This window comes from Telopea speciosissima, chromosome 2 (assembly GCF_018873765.1).
Source record: "Telopea speciosissima isolate NSW1024214 ecotype Mountain lineage chromosome 2, Tspe_v1, whole genome shotgun sequence".
Taxonomy (NCBI): domain Eukaryota; kingdom Viridiplantae; phylum Streptophyta; class Magnoliopsida; order Proteales; family Proteaceae; genus Telopea; species Telopea speciosissima.
In genome coordinates this window covers 4730254-4756201 of record NC_057917.1, presented here as the reverse complement: position 1 = coordinate 4756201, position 25948 = coordinate 4730254, and the positions used below count along the sequence as shown (strand labels likewise).

At 40.3% G+C, this 25948-nt stretch overlaps 2 protein-coding genes across 2 annotated transcripts; both read left to right on the top strand.

Moving 5' to 3' along the window:
- The first annotated feature begins 1317 nt into the window (after positions 1–1317).
- Positions 1318–2481, top strand: LOC122649640 (putative serine/threonine-protein kinase). Its single transcript, XM_043842872.1, has 2 exons — positions 1318–1453; positions 1553–2481. Exons 1-2 carry the CDS (start codon positions 1318–1320, stop codon positions 2467–2469), a joined length of 1053 nt encoding a protein of 350 aa, XP_043698807.1. The 3' UTR covers positions 2470–2481.
- A 5443-nt stretch (positions 2482–7924) lies between these two features.
- LOC122649634 (rust resistance kinase Lr10-like) lies at positions 7925–8556 on the top strand. Its single transcript, XM_043842866.1, has 2 exons — positions 7925–8000; positions 8093–8556. Exons 1-2 carry the CDS (start codon positions 7925–7927, stop codon positions 8554–8556), a joined length of 540 nt encoding a protein of 179 aa, XP_043698801.1.
- Positions 8557–25948: the final 17392 nt, after the last annotated feature.

Genomic DNA, 25948 nt, shown 5'->3' with positions numbered 1-25948 from the left:
ATTCTCTTTCCCTCTCTGTGTCCCTCGATCTCCTTTATCATGGATGGACTGAATTCAGAGTCAGAATCCATAATGTGTCATATATAGATGATGGGCTATGTTATTGAAGTAACATAAACCTGCTGTGATCCCCATCAGATCATTTAGTAGAGTGGAAGAAAATAATAGAACATTGGTAGAAGCAACTAATGCTGAAAACCTTAATATGCATTACAGTTTCAGTGGGAACTGGCAATAATTGTATTTTTTTATTTTTTATTTTATTTCTTTCTTCTGTAAAAAAATTTCCTGGACATTTAAAAGAAAAATCAAAATACAAACATGTATAAATCAAATCATGCAATTGAAACTTCAAACTCAAATAAAATTATGTAAATGGTTTTCCCTGTGTACCCACCAAAAAAAATTATCCTGTCAAGATCAGTGTGAGCAAGAACAACATCGGCTTGCAAACGATACAACTCCCTAGAGCAGATAGCCTCTCTTTAAAAAAAACACACACACACCCTAATTGTATGGAAACGAGTGTTGTTGATTCATCTAGTAACATGTCCAAAAGGGTTCCACCTCGGTCAAGGTAATTATGTAATAATATTTCATAAAAAATGATATTTTTTTTAATAAAATAATATTTTTTGTAAACAATAATTCAAACGAGATTCTTTCCGGATTCGACTCCTCTATTTTCGCCTGCCCGATACTGCCCTATCCCCTCACACACAAGGCACGGTAGAAAGTACCGTTTTACCCTGCTCGGACAAAGCGTTCGAACAGAGATAAGACAGTACATTCCACTTTACTTGTGTGCGTCTCGCACACGGCAGTAGGGGCAGTGGAGGTAGAGGAGTCGAATTGGATTCTTTCCACCACAGCTGCTGGTGAACGACGGAAAATTATCTCCTGAAGCGACAAAATACGGTCCCCAACAGCCTGAAAAAAATATGACTTTTCCTGTAATACCATTTCGTGGTTCTCGTTCACCCCGTGAGTCCGTGTCTCCAACCAATTATTTGAGTTTTTGCTCGGAAGCTTCTGAGCAAGAAAACGCGTTCGGCGACTTGATTCTTTGCTGACTACAAGTGATATATTGATCTTATCTCTTGATCAGCTGACTTATTCTTTGCTTGTTCTCCTTCTCAACAGACTTCCTCTGCAAATTTTCATTTTTTTTTTTTTTTTTTTTTTTTTTTTAATTTTTGTAAAAAGGCTTCTCTACAGATATATTTCTAATGCTATTAATAGAGAACGACCTTCTCTAGAGTCCGGATCCTCTCCAGGGCACCAGTGCGTCCAGCGTGCATAGGACGGCTGGGCAGGATGGCCACACCTTCTCTATGGATAGATGGAAAACGAGTTCCTCCATCTGATTTTGGTACTTATGGATTTGGATATCTCAATGATTCGAAGCAATCACCTGAGGCATTTACCTCAGCTAAAAATTGGATCATCGGAGGTAAGCTCTATCTGATCATGTAAACTAATACTTTCTGATTTTGATGTTTACAGCTCTTCATAATCTAATTCTCCTGTATAATTTGAACTTCTTCTGCAGTTGTGATTAGTTTAGCTATAGTATGTGCCATAAGTGCCATCATCAACTGCTTGACCAAGCGTAACAGAGGACCAGCAAAAGCCCGACATATAGAAGCAGTCACTGTAGAGAGGTTTCTCAATAATATGGCAGAGGAAAAACCCACCAGATTTTCACCTTCACAGTTGTCTGATTTTACAAAAAATTACTCCACAATATTGGGTTCCGGTGGATTCGGTGTAGTCTACAGAGGACAACTCCCAAATGGAGTTCCACTTGCCATTAAAGTCCTTAATGGGAATTTAGGCAAGCGAGCTGAGGAGCAGTTCATGGCAGAGATAAGCACAATTGGAAGAACATACCATGTGAATTTGGTCAAACTCTATGGATTTTGCTTCGATCCCACGAAGCAAGCACTTGTGTATGAGTACATGGAGAATGGATCCCTTGACAGTTTCTTGTTTGGGAAGGAGAAGAGAAGGTCATCAATGGAGTGGGAGAAGCTACATAAGATTGCAATTGGGACAGCAAAAGGGATTGCCTACTTGCATGAGGATTGTCAACACAGAATAATTCACTATGATATAAAGCCAGGTAATGTTCTTCTTGATTCAAAACTATGCCCTAAAGTTGCAGATTTCGGATTGGCTAAGCTTTGTAACAGGGATAGTACACATGTAACCATGACATGTTATAGAGGGACACCAGGGTATGCTGCACCTGAGCTATGGATGCCATTTCCAGTAACCCATAAATGTGATGTTTATAGCTTTGGTATGCTTTTATTTGAGATTGTGGGTAGGAGAAGAAACTTCAACCCTAATGTGAGTGAGTCTAAGGAATGGCTCCCAAGATGGACTTGGGAAAAGTATGAGAAAGGGGAGCTAATGGAACTGATGGAACTATTTGGGATTGAAGAAGAAGAAGATAAAAGATAAGCAGAGAGAATTTGTTTGGTAGCATTGTGGTGTGTTCAGCACTCACCTGTGGACAGACCTCTTATGAGCACTGTGGTTAAGATGTTAGAGGGAGGGGTTGAAATTGTTCCGAACCCACCAAACCCATTTCAGTATCTGGTTTCTATTCGTGTGGATCCAGCCATTTCATCGACTGGAAGCAATGGAGACTTGAATTTTCTATCATCAAGTGAGCCAACAGAGACACCTTCAAGCACATCTAATCATACCCCATTAATTGCGAGGAAGTTGGAGATAGAGCTGGCTGAGTAGTCCCCTAGGAAACTTGAACTGTTGCAATTTTGTAATTAACACTTCAGAGTTTTCACTTACTTATTTAGGAGTACTATCTTTTTTCCCCTTAACTCTTTTATTATGTAAGTTACTTGTCATGTGGTTCAGCAAATCATCCATTACAGATTTACAGAAACTGAAGATATCAATCTATAAATATATTAAAAGTAACTGAGAGAGAGATGTACCAAATGCCTAAGGTTCCGTCACTACGAGGTCGAAGGAGGGTCATAATGCATGCATCCTTACCCCCTCTTTGCGGAAAGGCTATTTCCTAACTTGAACTATCGCAGGTTCGAGTTTGTCCAAGTTTTTATTTGCTCGGTATTTTTGCCCGAGTCATACGAAAGTCACTGAATCTATTTTTTATTTTTTAGTTTGGTTATATACTATTCATAGACCATAAGTTAAGTTTAGTCTACAATTAAACAAAATCTTAGAAATTTTTTTTATGTGTATAATATGGACAAGGGATTATTGTCTAGATCATTGTTAGGTCATGTAGCGACTACACTTGTGCGGGATCCAATGAGAGCACACGCAGGAGGATCCACCTGGATGGGATTTTTTATTTCATTTGAGATTGAATGGTAAATTCACGTGGTCCTGTGGCTAGGTGCAAAAACCACATGACTAGTTAGCGATCTTTTTTCTTTATAATATACAAATATTTTAAACTCACTACAGTAAGTCTTAGATATTTGTATATTATAATTGTATGTACAACACCTCTGTAGGTGTATTTGGACCTTGGCACGTTCTTTTAATTGTCTTTTATTTTATTCCCAAAATTTATTTAAGATATGGGTATAAAAGGGTTATCAAAAATATCTTGACAGTGAAATATCATTGTCATGCATATTTTTTGAGTATGCATGTGAGAATGACATTATTATCCCCATTGGAAAAGAAATTGTGTATCAAACTGACAAAAAAAAGTAAGGTTACAAATTTTTTTCAAACCTTGATGGTTATCAACAAAAAAATTACATTAAATTTAGATTTATTTCAATAATAACAAGCTACTTTTATGTTTCATAAGAATGAAAACATCTATTACGTATTCGGCAGAGATAGATATTGTGATTTTTTTATATATAAAGATGCACACCTTAATTGCTGATAGTTTTATGGGAAAGGGTTCTCTTAGCAAACGATATAAGAGCGTGCACTAATAAAGTGCGACAAAACGGTATCATATATTAGACGGAAGCAAAGTCATTTCATGTAGGCCTGTAAACGGATCGGATTCAGCTCGGATACGGATCGGATATAATCGGATTCGGATATTTCTTGGTCGAATTCGGATACCTCTAAACGGATTCGGATGCGGATCGAATTCAGATTTTCGACCATCCGTTTACACCTCTGCCTTGTGTAACCCGAACCTTCCTCCCCCTAGTGATACAATTCACTCTCAATCCATAGTTTTAGATCATGATTCTCTTTTCCTCATATTCTACAACCTGTTGAATCTTAAAAATCCCTCAAGATCATTATTTATTTAATTTTTTATAATTAAGTATTCGGATTCCGATTTTTATCGGAGTATTCGGATTTTTTTTCCGGATATATCTAAACGAATTCGGATACTTCGAAACGGATACGGATGCGGATCGAATTCGGATTTTCGATTATCCATTTACAGCCCTAATTTCATGTTAGGAAGATAGAGACAGAAACAATAGTGTTAGCAAACCTTGCTCGACGGATTGGAGAACCTTTTCTATATTTTTATTTATAAAAAATGTTATTATCGAGTGTGAACCCACGATAACATAAAGTTTCCTTTTTTTAACCCCCCTCCAAAAAAAAAAAAAATAGTTTCCCTTATCTTCTAATAAAATAACTCGATATGGCAATGTTTATTTCAATGTTAAACAAAAAAAAAAAATTGGAATTATTGAAAATCAATACAAAATGCATAAGTATTAAAATAGAATAAAAAAATATTTCAATGAAATGCAGTAATTAAAATTAGAACAAATTCCATCATCTCATGATGTTATTTTCTCAAAAGAAATTGTGGAAGGGTAACTTTGACCATTAATGCAATTGGCACTCAACAAGGAGGGGCTGGAATGACCACCCTACCTCTGCCCAAACACTCTACCCGGGTGGGGTCCACCACCCCTTATTAGAGGAACTGGGAACTAGGCCAGGCAGAAATCTAGAAGAGATAATTTTTCGGATTGAGCTCCTCTTCAGAGAGCCAGTACGCCCAGGGGGCATCCAGTCATTGGGCTGTGCCACACACATCCCTAGGCGTGTGCCAAAATGTGTGCGACACAACCCAACCCTTGGATGCCCCCTAGGCACTCCCTGGGCTTCGAGCTCCCTGAAGAGGAGTCGGATCCCTCTATATGACACCGCATGCAGGGCAGGTGCGACGTCGTACGAGCACCCAGTGCACTGTCGGAGTGGTTTGCCATGCGTGCCACGGGTGCCTACCAGTGATCCCGCAAGGTTATGTCACGTGGAACTCTGATTTTGTTCGAAATAAAATCTTTGACCGATAATTTTCAAATGGTCATATCTTTTGATCCAATACTCCAATTTTCGCAAACCAGGCATCAATAGAATTAGAAAGCTTGTTTCAAGTACCATCTGATTGTAAGGGAAATGGGTGTTGATTCATCCAATAACATGTTCGGAAAGGTTTCTCAAGCATGAGATCCATTGGATGGTTTTTTGTAGGGGTGTCAATCGGTCGGGCTTAGTCAGCCTAGCCGGGCCTCATCAATTATGCCGGCTGCAACGTATCTGACCGTTTAAGTATTCGGTCCGGGCTTGATCAGAGCTCGGTTGATGTTAGGCTTTAATCGGGTACTAAAATCGGACCTTAACCAGGTTGTGACCCTATTTAACTCTTAATTGGGCCTTAACAGAAAGGGGTTCTTCTTCTTCTTCTTTGTTTCAATATGTTTTTCCTAAACTTTTTATTATTAGTTTTTATGTATGCTTTGTTTATTCTTTTTTTAATTATAATTAACTCAAATCTATGAAGTGCTTAGGCTTATCAACTCAGTCATCAGTGACGGGATTGGGTTTGTCCAGTTCTCTGTTTCTTTTTAAAATCTTTGATTCTGCTGGACTTGTGCTTGTTTTGATTCATTTAACTAGCAGGTTCTTTCATCTAATAGTCAACCAACACCAATCTGGAGCAAGATCCCCCGGCCATTTTTGTACATGTCTAGCTCTGATGCTATAGAAGGAGAAGCTTAATGGAGAATAATCTGAACATTTTTCTGAGTTAAGGAATTAATCCCATCAATTGACTTGCCCATTGGTTTGGGCTTAATGGGCTAATAAAAATTAAGGGTTTAAATAGGAAAAGGGAGAGGGTTATCAAGTGGGCTAAATGGGGGTAGTTTGCTTAAAGGATCGGGCTAGATCGGGCTATAATCGGGCGGGCTAGGTCGAGTTTGGAATCGGTCGGTTCAGTTGGATGTCGATGGTTAGGATCCTACATTGGGACCGGCTGATTAAGGGTGTCAAAACCAAACCAAAACTGTTTACCGAAACCAAATCGAACCATTTAAACCGAAACCGATAGACCGTTTAGTTAAATGGTCCGATTATGGTTTTAGACATGACACCGTTTATTTAATCGTTTTGGTTCTGTTTAAACTGATTAATTCAACGGTTTCAAACCGTATAATCCAATTAAATCTGATTATAACCAAACCATCTAACTGTTTAAAAACCTAACAACTTTTTTTTTTTTGATAAACAAAAAATTAAAACCTAGCAAGTAGCAACTACTAAGTAGTCACATTTCATCATAAATGATTTCCTTTCTCAAAAAAAAAACTAATAACTTAGTAAGTAATAAGTAATAACTATTAACTAATAACTAGTATTAGTAAATAGAGTAGCAAATGTGTATAGAACCGTATAACCAAAACCGTGTAAAACCGTATAGAACCATTTAACCGAAACCATTTAAAAACTGTTTAACCGAAATCATTTACTAAACGGTCCCGGTTTTGATTATGAGACCGTTTAGTTAAACGATCTGGTTACGGTTTCTACCCTCAAGCAATCAAAATCGAACTGAACCGAACCGGTTAACCGAAATCGAACAGTTTAACACCCTTACGGCTGATTATTAAACGTGCTGGGCTTAAGCCCGACACGTTTAAGAATCGGGCCGGGCTTTAACTGGGTGGGCTCGGTCGGGCCTACCGGGCTAGACCTAGAATTGACATTCCTAGTTTTTGGTACGATTAAATAAATCCCTAACTTGTTGACTCTAACTAAATTTTTTATTCATTTTGGCTTAACATACAGTAGGGGTGTCAAATCCAGGCCCGACACGTTTAGCAACAGGGTGGTCTTGATGTGGGGTTCTAGCCATCGACGCCCGACCGGACCGATCGATTCCAGGCCCGACCTAGCCCGCTCGATTGCAGCCCGATCTAGCCCGACCCTTTAACTTTAAAATTCCCCTCATCTTCCCTCTCTCAATCTCTCATGTGTGGTTGTGTCTGATCATGTTATATATTGTGTTCTTCTCATCAAATTCTGCAAAATAAAAATTGCTTGAGTAAGAGAAGTTTTATTTCATAATTGGTATGTAAATTAGCGAAAATAATGATCAGCTCGGTGTTATGCTTCTGTCTTATGTTAAGATATTAGAAAATGAATTTTCAATTCACAAAATAAAAGTTGTAGCTTAGCCTGCTAGGCCCCATATCTGATATATCAATCAACGACTTGCCCATTGAACCTGCAAGCCGAACTACTACTACTCCATCGTCCACACATTGTATGTTTTCCTGATAAGGCCATTATATTCAAACTTCCACTTGACCAAAATGAAATGGGTCATAATGATTGATCTATCCACTGCCCGAGCACTCTGCCCGGGTGGGATCCATGCGCTGCCTATGTGAGGCTCCTCTGCCCGCCTGCCCATGTGACTGGTGTGATTGCTTGGAAAAAAATTGCATTTGGAAATCTAATCCCATTTCGTTGTTCATTCACCCCGTGACCCTACCAACTACTTGAGTTTTAGGTTGGAATCTTCTGACCCAAAAAACAGAAGACTTCAGTCTTTGCTTCTTCTCCTTTTCAATAGACTCTCGATCTGCAAATTCTCATTTGTTTCTCAAAAGGAAAAAAGCTTCTCTGCAGAAAGATGTCTTCAGATGTTACTAATTCGATCGACCATGGATCAAATGGATTGCTCATAGCTGTAAAAGTGTTCGCCGTAGGTAAGCTAACTGATCAAGTAAACTTATAATTTTCAATATTTATGTTTATTACTTTTCATAATCAATTTCTTTGATCATTCTAACTTCTGCAGTTGTGATTATTGTTGGTACGGTTGTCATCTACAATTGCTTGAACAGAGCATGTAATGAAATATCAGCACACGCCCCACAAGTACCACAAGTAGAAGCAGTACTCACTGTGGAGAAGTTTCTAGATAATATGGCAAACGAAAAACCCACCAGATTTTCACCTTCACAGTTGTATTATTTTACTAAAAATTACTCCACAATATTGGGTTCTGGTGGATTCGGTGTAGTCTACAGAGGACAACTCCCAAATGGAGTTCCATTGGCCATTAAAGTCCTTAATGGGAATTTAGGCAAGCAAGCTGAGGAGCAGTTCATGGCAGACATAAGCACAATTGGAAGAACATATCATGTGAATTTGGTCAGACTCTATGGATTTTGCTTCGATCACATGATGCAAGCACTTGTGTATGAGTACATGGAGAATGGATCCCTTGTATCAGACCATATCTCTCACATACGATCATAACCGAGTTCTCTTTCCTTGTTCTCCATTGATTGCAATCCTATGCAATCCCTCATGATCCTCTCTCAATCTTCCATTCATAGTATTGTAATCTTTTATTTATGGTTTGTGTATTATAGGTGATTGACTTTCCAACATGTGGATTGCCTCACCTATATATACTCTCGTTATTTGTAATCTAAACTAAGGATACATTTACATAAAATATGGATTCTATCATGGTATCATGAGCCTCTAGCTCAACTGAGCAAGAGAACCCATTTCTGTTTTTTCCATCTAATCTTTCCACGTCCTCTCTTCCTTGGACACCATGGGCTCTCCTCCCTCCACCCCAAGCTCTTCTACTCTCTCCTCCACCATTACACCAACACCAAGTCTTTCCCAAATCCTTTCCATTAGGGTGCGTTTGGTTGCGTAAATCTTTTGGATGTGGTCTGATTGTGGATGGTCATCCACTTGAGTTACCGTCTGTTGAATCGTAATTCTAAAAAATAAACTGTTTGGTTATCATGATTGCGATGTGATTCTTCCGAAAAACTATTTGGTTACCCGATTCTCGTTGGATTCATCCTGAATCTATCTCAAAACTGTTTGGTTACCCCGAGTCAGTCAAGGATTTACCCCTGAATCTACCTAATACTAAACCTTACATTTAAAAGTATAAGACACATTAACAAAAAAAAATACGATTACCATATTAATGTTCTCAAATAATTAATTAAATCCAATTACCAACCAACCTTATATAACCTAAAATTATTAATATGCCATTGCTATGTGTGAGTGTGAGCTTAGGTGTAGGGGCAGCAAGGGGTGGGGGTGAGTGTGTGCTCGGTGTAGGGGTAGCAAGGGGTGAGAGTGACGTGTCGTGTTGTGTTCAGTGTAGGGGTAGCAAGGGGTGGGGGTGAGGGTGTGGTTAGGTATGACAACATAGAGGGTATGACTCAAGAGGACTTAATAGCTTTCATTTAAGTAAAACAAAAGTTCAGATTCCCCAAGCCTCACCCTTTTTGATGGGTAATCAGTTCACTTCAAGATAAGAAATTAAATAAGAAGCTATTGCTACATGAGAGTCATGATGGAGTTGAACCATCATCTCCTGGGAACAAACCCAGGTGCTCTTCCTTTTGAGCTAAAGACTCACCTACCTACATAAACCATGTCACAAAAACATATAGCAATTGAACAAAAGCGAGAAAAAAACATTTGAAGCCAACCCACAGATCCAACATCATTTATTTTCTGCTGTTCTTCCTTATTATCTAATTGCCCAACCATACTCAATACCATCACCTTCTCCTGATCATTCTTTTTATTTAATTTAATTTTCTGTTTGGTTCTGCACTAAGAGGCACCTTCTCCCCCACATTCTCATCTTCCTTGTGAGAGATGATGTAATTGGCCTTGGCCTTGGCCTGGGCCTGGGCCTGCTCTTTGTCCTTAATGAATTAGGCTTTTACCTTAAAAGAAAATCATAATATGCCTCAAATCCATCAAGTTTATAAACAAATATAAATAAGAACAACAGCAAAATATCCACAGGGTCCTACATAACCATGCTACAATCATACCAGTGCAAGTTCATCTACTACAACATAACAATCAGCAATGGATAACGAACAGTGTGAAATGATTTGTGAGCAATTTGATTTGCTATCAGATAGAGCTTGCTGGAGTATGTAGAAATCCAAAGAACATATTACTTTGCAACCCAAAAGTGAGCAAATGGAATCAAAAGCACCTTAGGAGATCCAAGAACATCAATATACACATCTTATGAATCAGGAACCACTGAAAGTTGATAGTTGAGAGGCAGATCAATAAAAATAGAACAGTACAGATATCAATACCAATACATGCTATTAGATCCCTTGGCATTGCAAACCCCATAAAATAGAGACACAAGGGATCCAAACTTATTTTCCTGATAATTGATTGGATGCCTAAGAATTTGTTGAACCAAAGGATTGATGCTGCCAACCAAATAAATGGGACGACATATTATGTGGACAGACATATTAGACTTAACAGATAAAAATAAACAATTGCAAATAAACCCACCATAAAGCCAAAAGAAGGGACCAATCAGCCCCTAATAAGCTTACAATTACTCAATCATTGGTACTATACTGGCGTGTCTCTCTCCTCCTACTGCAGCCACTGATTGGATTTGATCAAGTGAAGAGGACTAAACTGGAGCCATCTTTCACCTGGTATGGACTGGAAAGATCTTTTCAGTTCTGCAGTTGTTCATCAGATCTGATTTGCTTCAACATACTGAATTCTGTTAAATGCTAATTTTCAACTACCAAGGGGTTCTTTTCCATCATTTTCATGATCTATACATAAAGGCCATTCACTAGCTTTCCAGTCAGGAACAACTCCCAACATCAGCCAGCCAGTAGGAAGTAGTACACAAACTAGAATTAATGGACAGAAAGCAAGAAGAAAGAGAGAGAGAGAGAGAGAGAGAGAGAGAAGCACAGGATGAACAACAGAAAATAGATATCACAGAGTATGAGGACCAAACTGGTCTGCTCTGTTGCCATAGCTAAAATAGGTTTCATCACCGTATCACAAGGCTCTATTGCCATAATTACTACAACATGCATGAAGCATTTCTTCCATCAAGCCCAAAGAGGACAATGTACGTAAATTCCTAAAAAGAAAACAATACTAGCATGAACAGGAACAAGCTCTTAATGCAGGGTACGTCCTAACAAGAAAGGTATTTGGGGATAGTAGGAGCTGCTGACGAAACAATGAGAGTTTAACACATCAATCACAAAATAAAAATTACATACAAGCATAAGCTGCTGCCCATGTGTTTTTGAATTAAAATACACAAGCAGCAATCACACAATAGACCTAAAACCTATCCATCGGTCTCTGTATTTGATAAAATTCACTCAAACAAGATAACAAAAAAGAAACTACTGCATCAAATATAATTTCATATCTTAAAGCTGCAAATTTCAGTTTAGAAATAAAACCCATCAAAGAGACCCTATTGAGAAACAAAGCCAAGCGTAGGACAAGAGTAAAATCAACATATAAAACAGAAAGGTTCATAGCAAGCAACCAGAATAGAAAGTGTTTAGTTCATTCCCTATTATAGATTCCTTGGTGTTTGATCGTATATAAATTTGACTGTGTTTGGGGGTTCAACATAAAAAAATTTGAGGATTTCAGGGTTTGGGCATATAAAAAATCCTCAATTTAGGGTTCAACATAAAACAAATAACAAACTTCACAAAAACTAGGGATTTGAGGGTTTGGGGTTCGAAACAGAGATGGAAGAGATGGATGTATCAGTCATAGAAAGAATGAGGGAGGCAAAGAGGGCGATATAGCATACCTAGGATGAATGTGTTCCTTGGAGAAGCGATGGAGGAGCTTCGTTCGGAGAAGCAGGTTGGACCGTCTACAGCAATGGAGGACCTTTTCCTTGGACGAGTATCACGAAGGAGAGTGTGAGCTTGGGACTTGCAGACACAAGGTTCCAGTTCGTTGGAGCTTTGTTCTTGAGGCGATGGAGGTTGGAGGAAGATAGGTTTTGAGTTTGTGAAAGAGAGTAGAGAGGAAGCGAGAGAGTCCGAGAGAGAGAGAACGCAGGTTCAAGCCATGGATGAACAATCGTTGTTTCCCTAGGTCGTGAGAGAGTCGAGAGAGAGGTCGCGATTCATGAATTGTTTTTTGATTTAGGGCAAGAAGCTATCATTCAATGTTGGATGATGCTATTTATACTAACACTAGAATTTGTAATTCATATATGAGTTCACCTAAAAAGGTAAACTCAGATATGGATAATGTTTAGTGTAAAAATCAAAATCATGCAATTCTTGTAATCCATTGGAATTAGGCAACTAAACGGTTTTATTAATTTAGAATTATGGTCCGACAGAACACTATTCTGTTGATTTACGCAACCAAACGCACCCTAAACTTTCATCCAAGAATTATGTTTATTGGAAGACCCAAATTGTTCCATATCTCAAAAGCCAGCAATTTTATGGCTATGTCACTGGCTCTAATCCCTGCCCCAAGGATGCATCGCAGGTTGAACAATGGGAGGAAAAAGACTCCTTGATAATGAGTATCCTCATCTCCTCTCTCTCTCTGATGAGGCCATGTCTCTTGCAGTTGGCCGAGAAACCAGTAAAGAACTTTGGGACCCCCTTCATGCGGCCTATAGTAATGCTTCTACCCCACGGATTTTATCCATAAATGCTGCCCTTCAGCAACTTGTTCAAAAGCCAAATGAGCATGTTACACAATTTTTAAGTAGGGCCAAGGCCCTCTCTGATGAACTGAGTGTTGCCAGCAAACCCCTCCCCCCGGAGGACCTTAATCTTCACATCTTCCGTGCTCTCCGTGCTGAGTTCCAGCCCCTTGTGCCAACCACGATGGATAGTCAAGAACCAATTAGCTACACGGATATGCATGGCCTCCTGGTCAGCCATGAGTATCTACTTCAGTCTCGCCAGGCCATTGTTGACCCGGCTGCCAATGCTACTGCTAATATGACTCAATACACTCGCGGCCCTCCTTCCCAGCCTTATGGTCGTGGCACTTCTGGTGGTCGCGGTCGGGGCAGGGGTGGTGGTGGTCGTCCCAATGGACCCAGTGGTTTTGGCAGATCCAATGCCTATGCACATAGCCCTTGCACAATCTGTGGCCGCACAAATCATCAAGCCCCCACCTGCTACTACAAGAATAAGATTGTTGGCCAACAATTTACTCAGGCTCCCTCTCCATCCGCCTATATTGCCAACCCCAATCCTCCATTATTACCCACACCGTAGGCCTATCCACATCAAAACCCACCCCATTCGTCCTACCCCCCGAACCATGGCCATTATCCCCCACCCATTGGAAACCCGAGCCTAGCATCTTGGATTCCTGACTCTGGGGCTACTCATCATGCGACACCTAACTTGCAGTCGCTCTCCTCATATGCGCCCTACACTGGTAAGCACGGTTTGTTGGTTGGTGATGGTAACTCTATTCCCATCTCTCACATTGGTTCTTCATCTATCCATTCTCCGTCTCGTCCTTTATCTCTTTCTGATATCTTACATGTACCCTCTCTTTCTAATTCTTTACTTTTTGTACATAAATTTGCTACTGACAACAATGTTTTCTTTGAATTTCATGCTACTCATTTCCATGTGAAGGATCTGATCTCCAATCGCATACTTCTTACGGGGCCTAGCAAAGACGGTCTCTACCATCTACCATCTCCACCGCCACTTCCTCCCTCCACTAATATTGCGCAGATTTCCAATTATGATCGCTGGCACCAACGTTTGGGTCACCCTCATGACCGCTCCCTTCGCCTCATGGTTACTGATGTTAAGCTACCTTTGTCTCCGCATCTATGTTCAACCTGTCAAATGGGCAAGTCAAGCCGTTTGACGCTTTGTGAATCTCATCATCGTAGCAATTCTCCTTTATTTTTAATTTTTAGTGATATTTGGGGACCTTCTCCCACTGTTTCATCTGATGGATACCGTTATTTCTTACTTTTTGTGGATGATTATACTCGTTTTATTTGGTTTTATCCTCTTAAGGCCAAATCGGATGCCTTCTCTATGTTTAAGCAATTTCAAGCATTAGTAGAACGCCAATTCTCTACCAAAATAAAAAATGTGCAAACTGATTTGGGGGGGGGGGGAGAGTTCCGCTCTCTCCATTCTTACTTTGCCACTCTTGGCATTCACCATCGGATTTCTTGCCCTCACACCCATGAACAACAGGGCACCGTTTAAAGATGTAATTGCCATATTGTTGAGACTGGGCTGACTCTTATGCATCAAGCCTCTGTTCCTCAACTTTATTGGGATTATGCCTTTGAAATGACTGTTTATCTCATCAACCGAATGCCCACCCCCACCCTTGGGGATCTCTCCCCCTATCAACTTTTCTCATCTCATCCACCTGATTATAGCTTTCTCAAAGTTTTTGGGTGCCTTTGTTTTCCTTTCCTTCACCCTTACAACAATCATAAAATTGATCCTCGGTCTACTCCTTGCATTTTTCTTGGGTATAGTTCACATCACCACGGCTACCATTGCATGCATATTGAGTCACGTCGCATTTATATTGCACGCCATGTGCGCTTTGATGAGCTAAGGTTTCCCTTTCGTGAAACCAATTTGAACCCCCCTCCCACTTCTATAACCCCATCATGGACTTCCCTACCCCTCACTAACTTACCCGATCCACCATCACACATTGCCCCCACACAAAATCCCCCCATTGACCAATCTCCCACATCTCACACACCCATCCCTCCTACCGAACCCACATCACCCTCCCCCAGTCCGCCACCTCCACCAACCCCAACCCCACCCTCATCTCCCCCACGCCGCACATGCCTCCTCAGTGAGCTCTACGCTGATCCTTCCATTGCCCCCCATGCCCATTTTTCCCCAATAGCCCCAGCCCCAACACCTCCCACCGAACCCACCTATTACACTCAGGCTGTAAAGGGCCCTCAATGGCGCCAGGCCATGTCTGATGAGTTTGCAACTTTGCTAAAAAATGGCACATGGTCATTAGTCCCCCCCTACTAATGCAAATTTGGTTGGTTGTAAGTGGGTATACAGGATCAAACGCAAGACTGATGGGTCTATTGAACAGTACAAGGCAAGGCTTGTGGCCAAAGGATTTCACCAGCAGCAGAGCTTGGATTATGATGAGACATTTAGCCCAGTTGTCAAAGTGACAACAATTCACACGGTACTCACCTTGGCTGTCCGTAAAGGATGGGGTGTTCGTCAACTAGATGTCCAAAATGCCTTCCTACATGGCATTCTTAATGAAGAAGTTTATATGTCTCAACCTCAGGGTTTCGCCGATGTCAATCACCCGAATCATGTATGCCGATTGCACAAGTCTCTATATGGCCTCAAACAGGCCCCTCGTGCCTTGTTCAGCCGTTTGCCATAGTTCTTAATTCAATCTGGGTTTCGGTCATCACAAACGGATCCGTCACTGTTCATTTATACACAGGGCCCAACGACCACTTATGTTCTGGTGTATGTTGACGAAATTCTAGTTACTAGCAATCAGTCCATGCACATTGATACTCTCCTACATCAGCTTGCTTCTGAGTACTCAATCAAAGATCTGGGCCGCTTGAATTTCTTTTTAGGGGTAGAGGCGACATATCACCCTGATGGACTGACATTGTCTCAATCCCTCTATATTACTGATCTTCTTCAACGAGCTGGCATGTCAGACTGTAAGACAGTCCTCACACCAATGGCCACTACCTTTACATCATCTAAAGAAGGGGGTGCTCCATTTTCTGATCCCATAAAATACCGGCCGATAGTTGGGGCGCTTCAGTACATCACTCTCACACGATCGGATGTAGCTTTCTCTGTGAATCGAGTGTGCCAATACATGCATAACCCTACTAAAGACCATTGGACCATGGTAAAGTGTATCCTACGCTACCTCAAACACACTGCTGCTTATGGGCTGCATATTATCTAGTGTAGCTCTCATGATCTCCAGACGTTTTCTGATGCTGATTGGGCTGGAGATGCTGATGGTCGCAAATCCACTGGTGGATATGCCATCTACATGGGAAGAAATTTAACCTCTTGGGCCTCCAAGAAGCAGAAGACAGTTGCACGGTCCTCCACCGAGTCCGAATACAAGGCCCTTGCTGACGCATGTGCTGAGCTCACCTGGCTCCAGTCTCTCTTTGGTGAGCTTGGCATTTCCACCTCTATGGCACCTTTGTTATAGTGTGACAACATCGGCGCCACATATCTATCAAGAAACCAGTTTTCACGCCGCACCAAGCACGTGGAAATCAATTTCCACTTTGTTCGTGACAAAGTTGCACGACCTTCAAGTTTGTTTTATCTCTACCAAAGATGATTTTGATATTAGACCGAGGCCTCAGTCGGCCAGATTTTCGTTTCTAAGGGACAAGCTAAAGATTTGCATGCTCCCATCTTCATCTTGAGGGGGTGTATCAGACCATATCTCTCACATACGATCATAACCGTTCTCTTTCCTTGTTCTCCATTGATTGCAATCCTATGCAATCCCTCATGATCCTCTCTCAATCTTCCATGCATAGTATTGTAATCTTCTATTTATGGTTTGTGTATTATAGGTGATTGACTTTCCAACATATGGATTGCCTCACCTATATATACTCTCTTTATTTGTAATCTAAACTAAGGATACATTTACATAAAATATGGATTCTATCACTTTGACAGTTTCTTATTTGGGGAGGAGAACAAGAAATTGGAGTTGGAGAAGCTACATGAGATTGCAATTGGGACAGCAAAAGGGATTGCCTACTTGCATGAGGAGTGTCAACAGAGAATAATTCACTATGATATAAAGCCAGGTAATGTTCTTCTTGATTCAAAACTATGCCCTAAAGTTGCAGATTTCGGATTGGCTAAGCTCTGTAATAGGGATAGTACTCATGTAACCATGACAGGTTATAGAGGGACACCAGGGTATGCTGCACTTGAGCTATGGATGCCATTCCCAGTGACCAGTAAATGTGATGTTTATAGTTTTGGTATGCTTTTATTTGAGATTGTGGGTAGGAGAAGAAACTTCAACCCTAATATGAGTGAGTCTAAGGAATGGCTCCCAAGATGGACTTGGGAAAAGTATGAGAAAAGGGAGCTAATGGAACTGACGGAATTTTTTGGGATTGAAGAAGAAGAAGATAAAAGAAAAGCAGAGAGAATTTGTTTGGTAGCATTGTGGTGTGTTCAGCACTCACCTATGGACAGACCTCTTATGAGCACTGTGGTTAAGATGTTAGAGGGAGGGGTTGAAATTGTTCCCCCTCCAAACCCATTTCAGTATTTGGTTTCTAGTCTTGTGGATCCAGCTATTTCATCAACTGGAAGCAATGGAGACTTGAATTATCCATCATCAAGTGAGCCAACAGAGAAACCTTCAAGTACATCTGATCATACCCCATTAATTAAGAGGACATTGGAGATAGAGTTGGCTGATGAGTAGTCCAATAGGATAATTGAACTGCTGCAATTCTGCACTTAAATGTGTTTACTTGCTTGTTTAGGAGTTCTCTCTTTTATGTATGTAGTATGTCATGTGGTTTAATTTGCAAATCATTCTTTTCTTTTTTATGTTTGGTAAACACAAATCATCCTTTATAGCAGGAGTAGATATCAATCAATAAATTAAAAATATGTGTGTAGGGGTGCAAGTTTGGCCCTGACAACCCGAGCTTGCCCTGAGTCCGAACAGGGCTTGGGTTGAGATACCTTGGCCCTGAGGGCGGGTCATGGTTGAGAATTTTTTACCCTGACTCCGGGCCAGGCAAGGTTAGGGTTGAGGCCTTGGGTTGAGCCTAGCCCTACCCTGTCTTCTTCTTCCTATTCTTTCTTGACTCCAGCCTTCAGATGAGTGAGAGAGGGTATATTGCGTACGATTTGTGGGGTATTATTGACTTCGTCCACTAGAGGGATTTTTAATGATCCTAGGATAGGAGTGTAAACGGTCAATGAAAATCCGAATTTTGATTCGCATCCGTAACATATTCTGTCGATTCGAATAGATATCTACTAATAACAAAAACTAATTAAGTAATTATCTTGAGGGTTCTTGAAGATTTGACAGGTTCTAGAAAATCAGAAAATGAGCTAAAACAATTGGGAGACATGGATTGAGAGAAAATTGTACAAGCCAAGTCAGGAATGTAAAAGGATAGTCAAAAATCTGAATTTGATTTGCATCCTTATCCGTTTAGGGGTAATCGTATCCGGTCAGGGAATATCTGGATCCAATAGATATAAATTTTTACCCTAGGTTGGTGGCTGACCCTTCAACCACCAGTGTAGGAAAACTTTCTCATAAATACAAGTAGACTCTAAAGAGGGTAAAAGGCTTGCTTGGTACACCGTACACCGCCTTAATTCTGCAGGCTAGCACCCTGCTATGTCCATATCTCTCATCCCCCTTTGAAATGACCCAATGCCCCTCATGTATGATTCCTTGTCCCACACCCACCACCTTACCGCACACGAGTGGTGTGTCTATCTCTCTCCCATAGAAGATATATTCAAGTTTGGAGTGAGTTTCTCTTCACCAACTTTTTGGCATTCGTCGGATCAAAATAATAAGGGGTAATTTACAGATACCATCTCTAAGGTAGGTATCACGAAAGTATAATTATAACCAGTTTTGGAAAATTCTATGTACCCCCTTGAGGTTCACAAACGTTAACACATATACCCATTCCGTCAGTTTATAACTAACAACGTTAAAAATATGGGGTGAACCAACAAAATTGCCCCTGCAAAAAAGCAAAAAAAAACTACAACTCATCTTCCCCAACTCATCTTCCCCAAATCGTTTGGGGAAGATGAGTTGCAGGTATCCTTGTAGGGAACACCATGGAATCCATCTGTCTCAAACAACTCTGAAATTCCATCTTTGTTGTCGCCTAAGACTGCTGGATCGATCCAAACCACTAGAGTTTTAGAAAACATAATTCGTTGTTCAGCCTGAAATTGTAATCATTTCTAAGTTATTAATATGTAGAGCGAAGACAGGCCCAAGTCCAACAGCCCCTGAAAAAGCATTTCAAAGTTGGGAATTTCACACCAAAGAGGTCTCTTCGTATATGTATATATTGACTTTTTAATTAAAAGTCATTTCCATATGTGGTATCTGTTAGGGAGTCGAAAATACAAAATTAGCTGGACTTAACCCTAAAGTTGATCCCTCTTGTCGGATTTTAATTAAAAGAAGCCATGGGACCGGTATGTCCAGCCTTTCGTTAGCTAATTACTCTATAAGTTGATTCTCTCTAGTCTCTACTCATTTTAATTATTCAAAAATTAAGACTAATATATATGATTTTCAAGTACTTTATATATTAAATCCAATGGACATAAAACCGAAAAAAGTTGAGTTTGTTCCATTAGAGAAAAAAAATTTAAAAGGAGAAATACCACTACCAGGCTGCATAGCGTATGTGAGCGGGTCCCAGTGTCTCTCTCTCCTCCCTCTTATGAAAATAAGGGTGTCAAAACCAAATCGAATCGTTTAAATCAAAACCGTGGAACCATTTAAAAAATAGTTCATTTTGGTTTCACATTTGAGACCATTTAGGCTTTTTTTTTTTTTTTTTTTTTTTTTGGAATTAGGAGCTTTATAAATATTTTTCTTTAAGAGGGGGGGCGGGGAGAGGAATCGGGGAGAGGGGAAGGCAACAGCCAAGAGACTCGATAAATCGTTTAAAACCAATTAATATATACATATCAAGTTAAGTGATTCATGGTTAAATAAATAGCGATGGTAAGAAAAAATAAATCCCACTAAAATTTAAGTCATTCAAATCTTTTGAATAAAAAATTAAAGGGTTTTGGACAAATGCCCCCATAAAAATATCCATTTGTCTAAATGCCCCGTACAACTTTTCTAATTGTAAATTTTCCTTACTTTCAAAACCTTATAGCATTTTGGTCTAATCCGTTAATTTGGGACATTAGACGTTAGTTTCAAGGAATCTAATGATCAAAATGCCCTTTTAATAAAAACCTACCAAAATTAAAGAATAAAATGACCAATTGCCCTCATCTTCCCCAAATAGTTTAGGGTTTGAAACTGAAAATTTTCTCCCCAAATAAGTTGGGGTTTAAAGGAAATCACAATTAAACTGAATTCTTTTTCAAGATTATATGTTTTAATTAGATTTTTATTAAAACAGTCCTAAATTTTGGATTTAGTCTCTAACAGAAGGGGAACCTTTAGGGATTGGTGTGTGATTTGTGTGATTACACTTTCATCAAAAAATAAAAAAATATATAAACCTTGGGATTTCTTTTAATCGATCTGGGAGGAAAGCCAAACTGATGAAGCTTTAACAGGTTTGCAAAGGTCGGGACTGATTACTCCATTAGAACAGCATGAAGACATCAAACCAATTGAACAGAATATGTAATATTTAAAGTGGGATTAAATAAGAAGGTAACAGTAAAAAAGAGAAGATAATAAAAGAAGAAGAAGGAGAAGAGGGGCTCACACGAGCAATCAAACCACAAGAGGTTGGAGTTCAAAGAACATCGATAAAAATCATTCAATTCAATGCCATCTATAAATTACAAACAATACTCTGTATACGTTCAAGTTGGCCATTCAGCTTGTTCCATTCAAATCAAAATATTTCTGGTACATTAATCATATTTGATCGATATGACTCATTCAAACAATTAGCCACAGAGACAAATCACGGAAGCTTCAAAGTCTCTTGGTCCCTGTTCCATCCTGGTGTAGGTGCATTGAAAAAATGTACATAAAGCTTGTTCTTGCCGCAGGTCACAGAAATCTATCTGTGAGAACCCAATTGATCCATCAATCTAATAAACACAGTAGACCTGCCCTTTATCATCCTTACTCTCTTCAGACCTGAAGCTATTAGCGCTGGAGATGACATCCTGCAACTCTGTTGAACAGTGATGGCCACTGAGAGGGGGGGTGAATCGAGTGGACTATAAAAATCTTTTCCCTCAAGCAGGTCCACCTCCTAGATCACCTGTTGAGATCTTTAACACTCACCACAACCAACCACACAGTCTTCTTAAAAGGCAAACAGGCACACAACCACACTCTAACTAGCAATCTTGACACGATTACATACAACCACAATCATCGAATCTCGCTGCCAAGAGTCGCTAAACAAAGTCTTTGCCAAGAGCGCTATGTCAACTCATTGGAGATCCCTCACTCAAGCACAACGACTCAATCACAACTGGAAGATCTCGAATACAAACCACAAAATCGTGTACACACCCACCCGGACTCAAAGGCTCTACCAAGTGTGTACACCCATCCTGGAAAGGCACTTCTAACCAAAGCAAGCAAGCATCCACAAGCGAGAGATATACGTGCTTCGGCAAGTTGCCTACGTGCACGGAGTAATGGTCACTTGGACCTCGAAGATCTACTCATCACTAATTTTCCCAAGATAAACCGAGAAGCCGCACCCACGGCAGATGATGTTTGATCACACCTATGACTCGGGACATCGACCGCTTCTATCTCTAAGTATAGAGACAAGGGTGTTACCCCAATGGTTTTCCAAAGACCCACTCGGTAACTGAAGACTTTGTGTCCGGATGCAAGTGGACAACTCAATAAAAATAATTGGGCTTATACAAATGCCCTACAATGAAATCCACATAGCATAGGTCTATGGCGGTATAACCTAGCTAGCATATGCAATGGAAATACAGATATCAAACACAACAGGCAATAAAGTGTAGAAAATCTCACAACCATGCATGTCTTTGATCACCGATGTCCGGTGATGGAGTCCGGCAACTCACGGTGGCTCAATGGAATATTCAATTTCTCCCAATTTGATGGAGAACTGGAATCTTCAAGTGCGCTCATCCTTGGAGTCCTAGAGTGGTTCCTAGCAGTGTGGGAAACCACTTGTTTTCTTCCTTTTCTTTCTTTTCTTTTCCCTTTCCTTTCTTCTTTGTTTTCTCACCGAATCTGAGATGGGGCTTGAGATGAGGCTTCAAACTTCTTTTTCTTCTCTTCTTCTTTCTTTCTTTCTTCCTTCCTTTCTCCTTCTTCTTTCTTTTTCTTTTTCTCTTTTCCCTCTTCCTTCTTGGCTACAACCACCTAAAGAAGTTCGGTTCTATGATTTCGAATATCAATGGCATCAAGGAAGGGCTGGAGACATGAGATAGAGAGGAGACTCAAATCATAGATGCATACAACACCTCTTAGGGCTTAGGGCTGCAACCCCTTTTTTTCTTCTTCCTTCCTTCTCTTTCCTCTCCTTTTCCTTCTCCCTTTTTCTTCTATTTTTCTCTACACGATTCTGAAGCCTCTCTTTCATTTTTGGAGAAGAAGAAGAACCATTTCTCTCTTCTTTCTACAAAAGATTAAGTAAAAGACTAAATAGCCCTTTTTAGATGGACCAATGGAATTTACATAAAAGGAATCTTCAATCAAGCATTGATTAAAGTACTTCTCTTAAGGTAGAGAGAGATGGCACAGCTTTCCAAAGTACTTTTTGAAGAACCAATCAAAAGCTTTTAAATAGAATCAAAGACTTTTTGAAAAGCTTTTAACTCATCCATTCACAGCCTTCACGTGGGAGAGTTTCCTGTTTTTTGAAAATCTCTTCAACTTTGATAATTTCAAAAAGAGCCCCTCTAACCTCACTTATTTATGTCATCATAGACAATAATTATATTTATTTGCATTTAAACTCCTGAGACCAAAAAGTGATCTTAAGCTGCTGGCCGAGAGCAAAATTTGAAATCCAACTTTCCAGATTTGCTTCTAATTTGCGCATCCAAGCGGAAAAAATCATAACTCCCTCATTTGACGTCGGATTGACGAACCGTTTGAACCGATGGAAAGAAGACTCGACGAACTAAAATATTCATGTAGAATGCTCCACCCAGTTCTATCAATATACCCTCCAAAAATACCGACGAACACGCTGCTAGTGCGAAAACCTATAAAATCAATTTTCTTAATGCACCTAGCCTTCACCCAAGGCTGTATAAGGCATCCAAACACTGCAATGAACAATCTCATGCTGCCACATAATCCGGATGCTCAGTATCATTGCCAACATGCCACGACACTCAAATGACCAAAATGCCCGGATAACTCCCAAACACTATGGGACCTCTGTATACACTGCCATACCCCGTAATGATATCACTGTCATAGTGAACACGTAAAAACTACTGGGGATGGTGAGGATACAATCCATCTCTGCCGCCATAAGCATGTCTACTCAACTAGAATCTTGCTGTGCACGCGTTATAACGCACCAAGATGCATTGTGTTGACCACAACAACACACTGCACTTGTGACAACAATGACAACCAACACACATCACGCCATCCGCCGTGTGTTCAACAAACTCCACATCCGATAAGGCCAAATTGTTCAAGGTGACGTCCATGGGTGCCACACAACCCAGCAAGGAACGTAAGGTACTCTCTCTCGGATTTCTTCTTTGGGTCGTAGAATTTGTTGCCGGTGGCATTGGTGCTCTGAGGGAATGTTACCCCCTCAAGTTCACATCCACCAGATCGCAGAAGCAGCAGGGAGAGTGACAGAGGATAGTAGATGATAGCAGCAGTGTGGTAATGTCGCCGTCGCAGCAGCAACGTGGTAATGGCACCGTTGCAGGAGCGTGAGAGAGTGAAGGAGGAGGTTATCTCGAATTTTTTTTCATTGTGTTTTTCTTTAAACCCTATGATTTGGGGGAAAAAAATTCAGTTTCAAACCCTAAATTATTTGGGTAAGATGAAGGCAATTTGATCATTAGATTCGTTGAAACTAATATCTAACATCCCAAATTAACGGATTGGACCAAAATGCTACAAAATTTTGAAAGTAAAGGGGAATTTACAATTAGAAAAGTTGTAGGGTTACATTTGGACAAAATGACATTTTTGGGGGCATTTGTCAAAAACTCAAAATTAAAAAGAAAATGATAGCTATACTAGTACGCTATGTGTCTATCTTTCTGTTCTGTATTTTGAAATGACTCCCTTAGCCCTCAAAGGGAGGAGGAGAAAATTAGACATATAAGGTTCTAGTATATGGTATACCGCTACCCTACCCAACCCTTTCCCAAAATTAAAACTATAAATAATTATGGAAAAAATCCTCTCAACAACTTGATGGCTCATAGATTTACATAAAGATAATTGAAGGCTTTGTCTAGCTGTAACGGAAGTGGTGACAAAGTCAATGTAATGGAGTTTTCAATACCTCTACCGACAAAGCATATGTTTAAAAAAAAGTGAAGGTTAAAAGGTAATTTCATATTTTGCATTTATTAATAGGATGAATCCACATCGGATGTTAACAAGTCTATATTAACGAGGGCGTAAATGGAATTGCACACCAGCCGTCAACGTTACAGCCCCCTACCGTTATCTTCTTGCCAAGAGTTTTATCTTTCTTGTCGACCAATTAGGGGATAAAAATCCTCTACAATACCGGCGGGGCGGCAGTGCACATCCGACGGCACAACAGAGGCCATGTGTGCCATGTGTGCCACCTGGCATCTGCTATGCCGTCGGATGTACAATGCCGCCCCGCCGGTATTGTAGAGGATCTTGGTCCCCAATTAGGTGTGTCAACTGCTGGTTTCAGTCTGTCTGATTGGTCTTCACCAATTTAAGCCCTAAACTATTACGATATTATTGCATCATTTAGTTATGTTTGGATCCAAAGAAAAGAAAAGAAAAAAAAAATATAATAAGATAAAAATCTTGATGAAGCTATAATTGACTTATTTATTTATCCTTCTCAAAAACCTCAGAGGTTTGCAGGGTGGGAGCCCCCCTGATTGGAGGTCCCTCCAATCCAAATTTTTATGAAGTCCATCTTTTTGTTGTTTTGCATTCCTTTCTTCAACTAGCAGAGAGCCTCTATCTTAACTTGTGTAAGTGGTTATTGAGCCTTTTGTATTACAATCTGGATCCTCTATTGTCGAGCTGCCTGACAAGATCGTATTGCCCAGGCACGGTGCTGTGCGCAATGTTCGCCTTACCCCTATCCAAACACCTTACCCTCAGCCTTGCCCGAGTGAGGGTAAGGCGGTCTTTGCATGCTTTGTATTACTATTTAAAGAGAGTTGTTTAGCATTCCCAATCCCCCAATAAAGTGGACCTATACTGATTCACGAAGATGTGGGGGCCTTAAATTGATGGGACCAAATAGGCATGACTTGTTGACACCCCTACGAGTGCCTCACCAACACCAGTAACTCCCACTGTTTATAGCCAGATTAGCCAATTGATAGCTTGATTGCACCACCACAGCTCGCCATGTGGATGAGCTTCCATTTGAATGGTGCAATTCGAGCTCGTAATGAGGATTTCAAAATTAAGAAAACCCTCCTCTCCATCACATGTGCATCACGCTAAGCTGTGCTTCATCATCCACGACGTCTAAATGGGAGCTCATCCATATGATGAACTGTGGTGGTGTATCAGAATCTTCCATCGCACCTGGCCTTGAGCTGCAGAGGAGCCAGATGGTTGGTGCCCGAAGTGCTACTATGTTCCTATAAGCCGATCCAGCTGATCCGATACTGATTGGTCAAACCATGTCCCCAACAGCCTGATGTCTGTTCTTGGTTGAAAATTTGCATGGGGATTGACTTTCGAACTCCAATATTGCGAAATTACTGCCTACTACTTGAGTTTTTGCTTTGAAGCTTTTGACCAAGAAAACGGGTTAAGTTTTTTTTTGATAATGAGAAAACGGGTTAAGTAGAAGACTAGAAGAATAGGGAACTATATTAGTAGTATATTTTCAAATCAGCAAACTTGATTCTTTGCTTCTAATCCTTCTCAACAGCCTCTCTGCAGATAG

Bases quoted from the DNA above. Each gene is read 5' to 3' on its own strand.
- LOC122649634 (XM_043842866.1), top strand. From the start codon at position 7,925: ATGTCTTCAGATGTTACTAATTCGATCGACCATGGATCAAATGGATTG. The intron at 8,001-8,092 runs GTAAGCTAACTG...TAACTTCTGCAG, and splicing joins TGTAAAAGTGTTCGCCGTAG to TTGTGATTATTGTTGGTACG.
- LOC122649640 (XM_043842872.1), top strand. From the start codon at position 1,318: ATGGCCACACCTTCTCTATGGATAGATGGAAAACGAGTTCCTCCATCT. The intron at 1,454-1,552 runs GTAAGCTCTATC...CTTCTTCTGCAG, and splicing joins TAAAAATTGGATCATCGGAG to TTGTGATTAGTTTAGCTATA.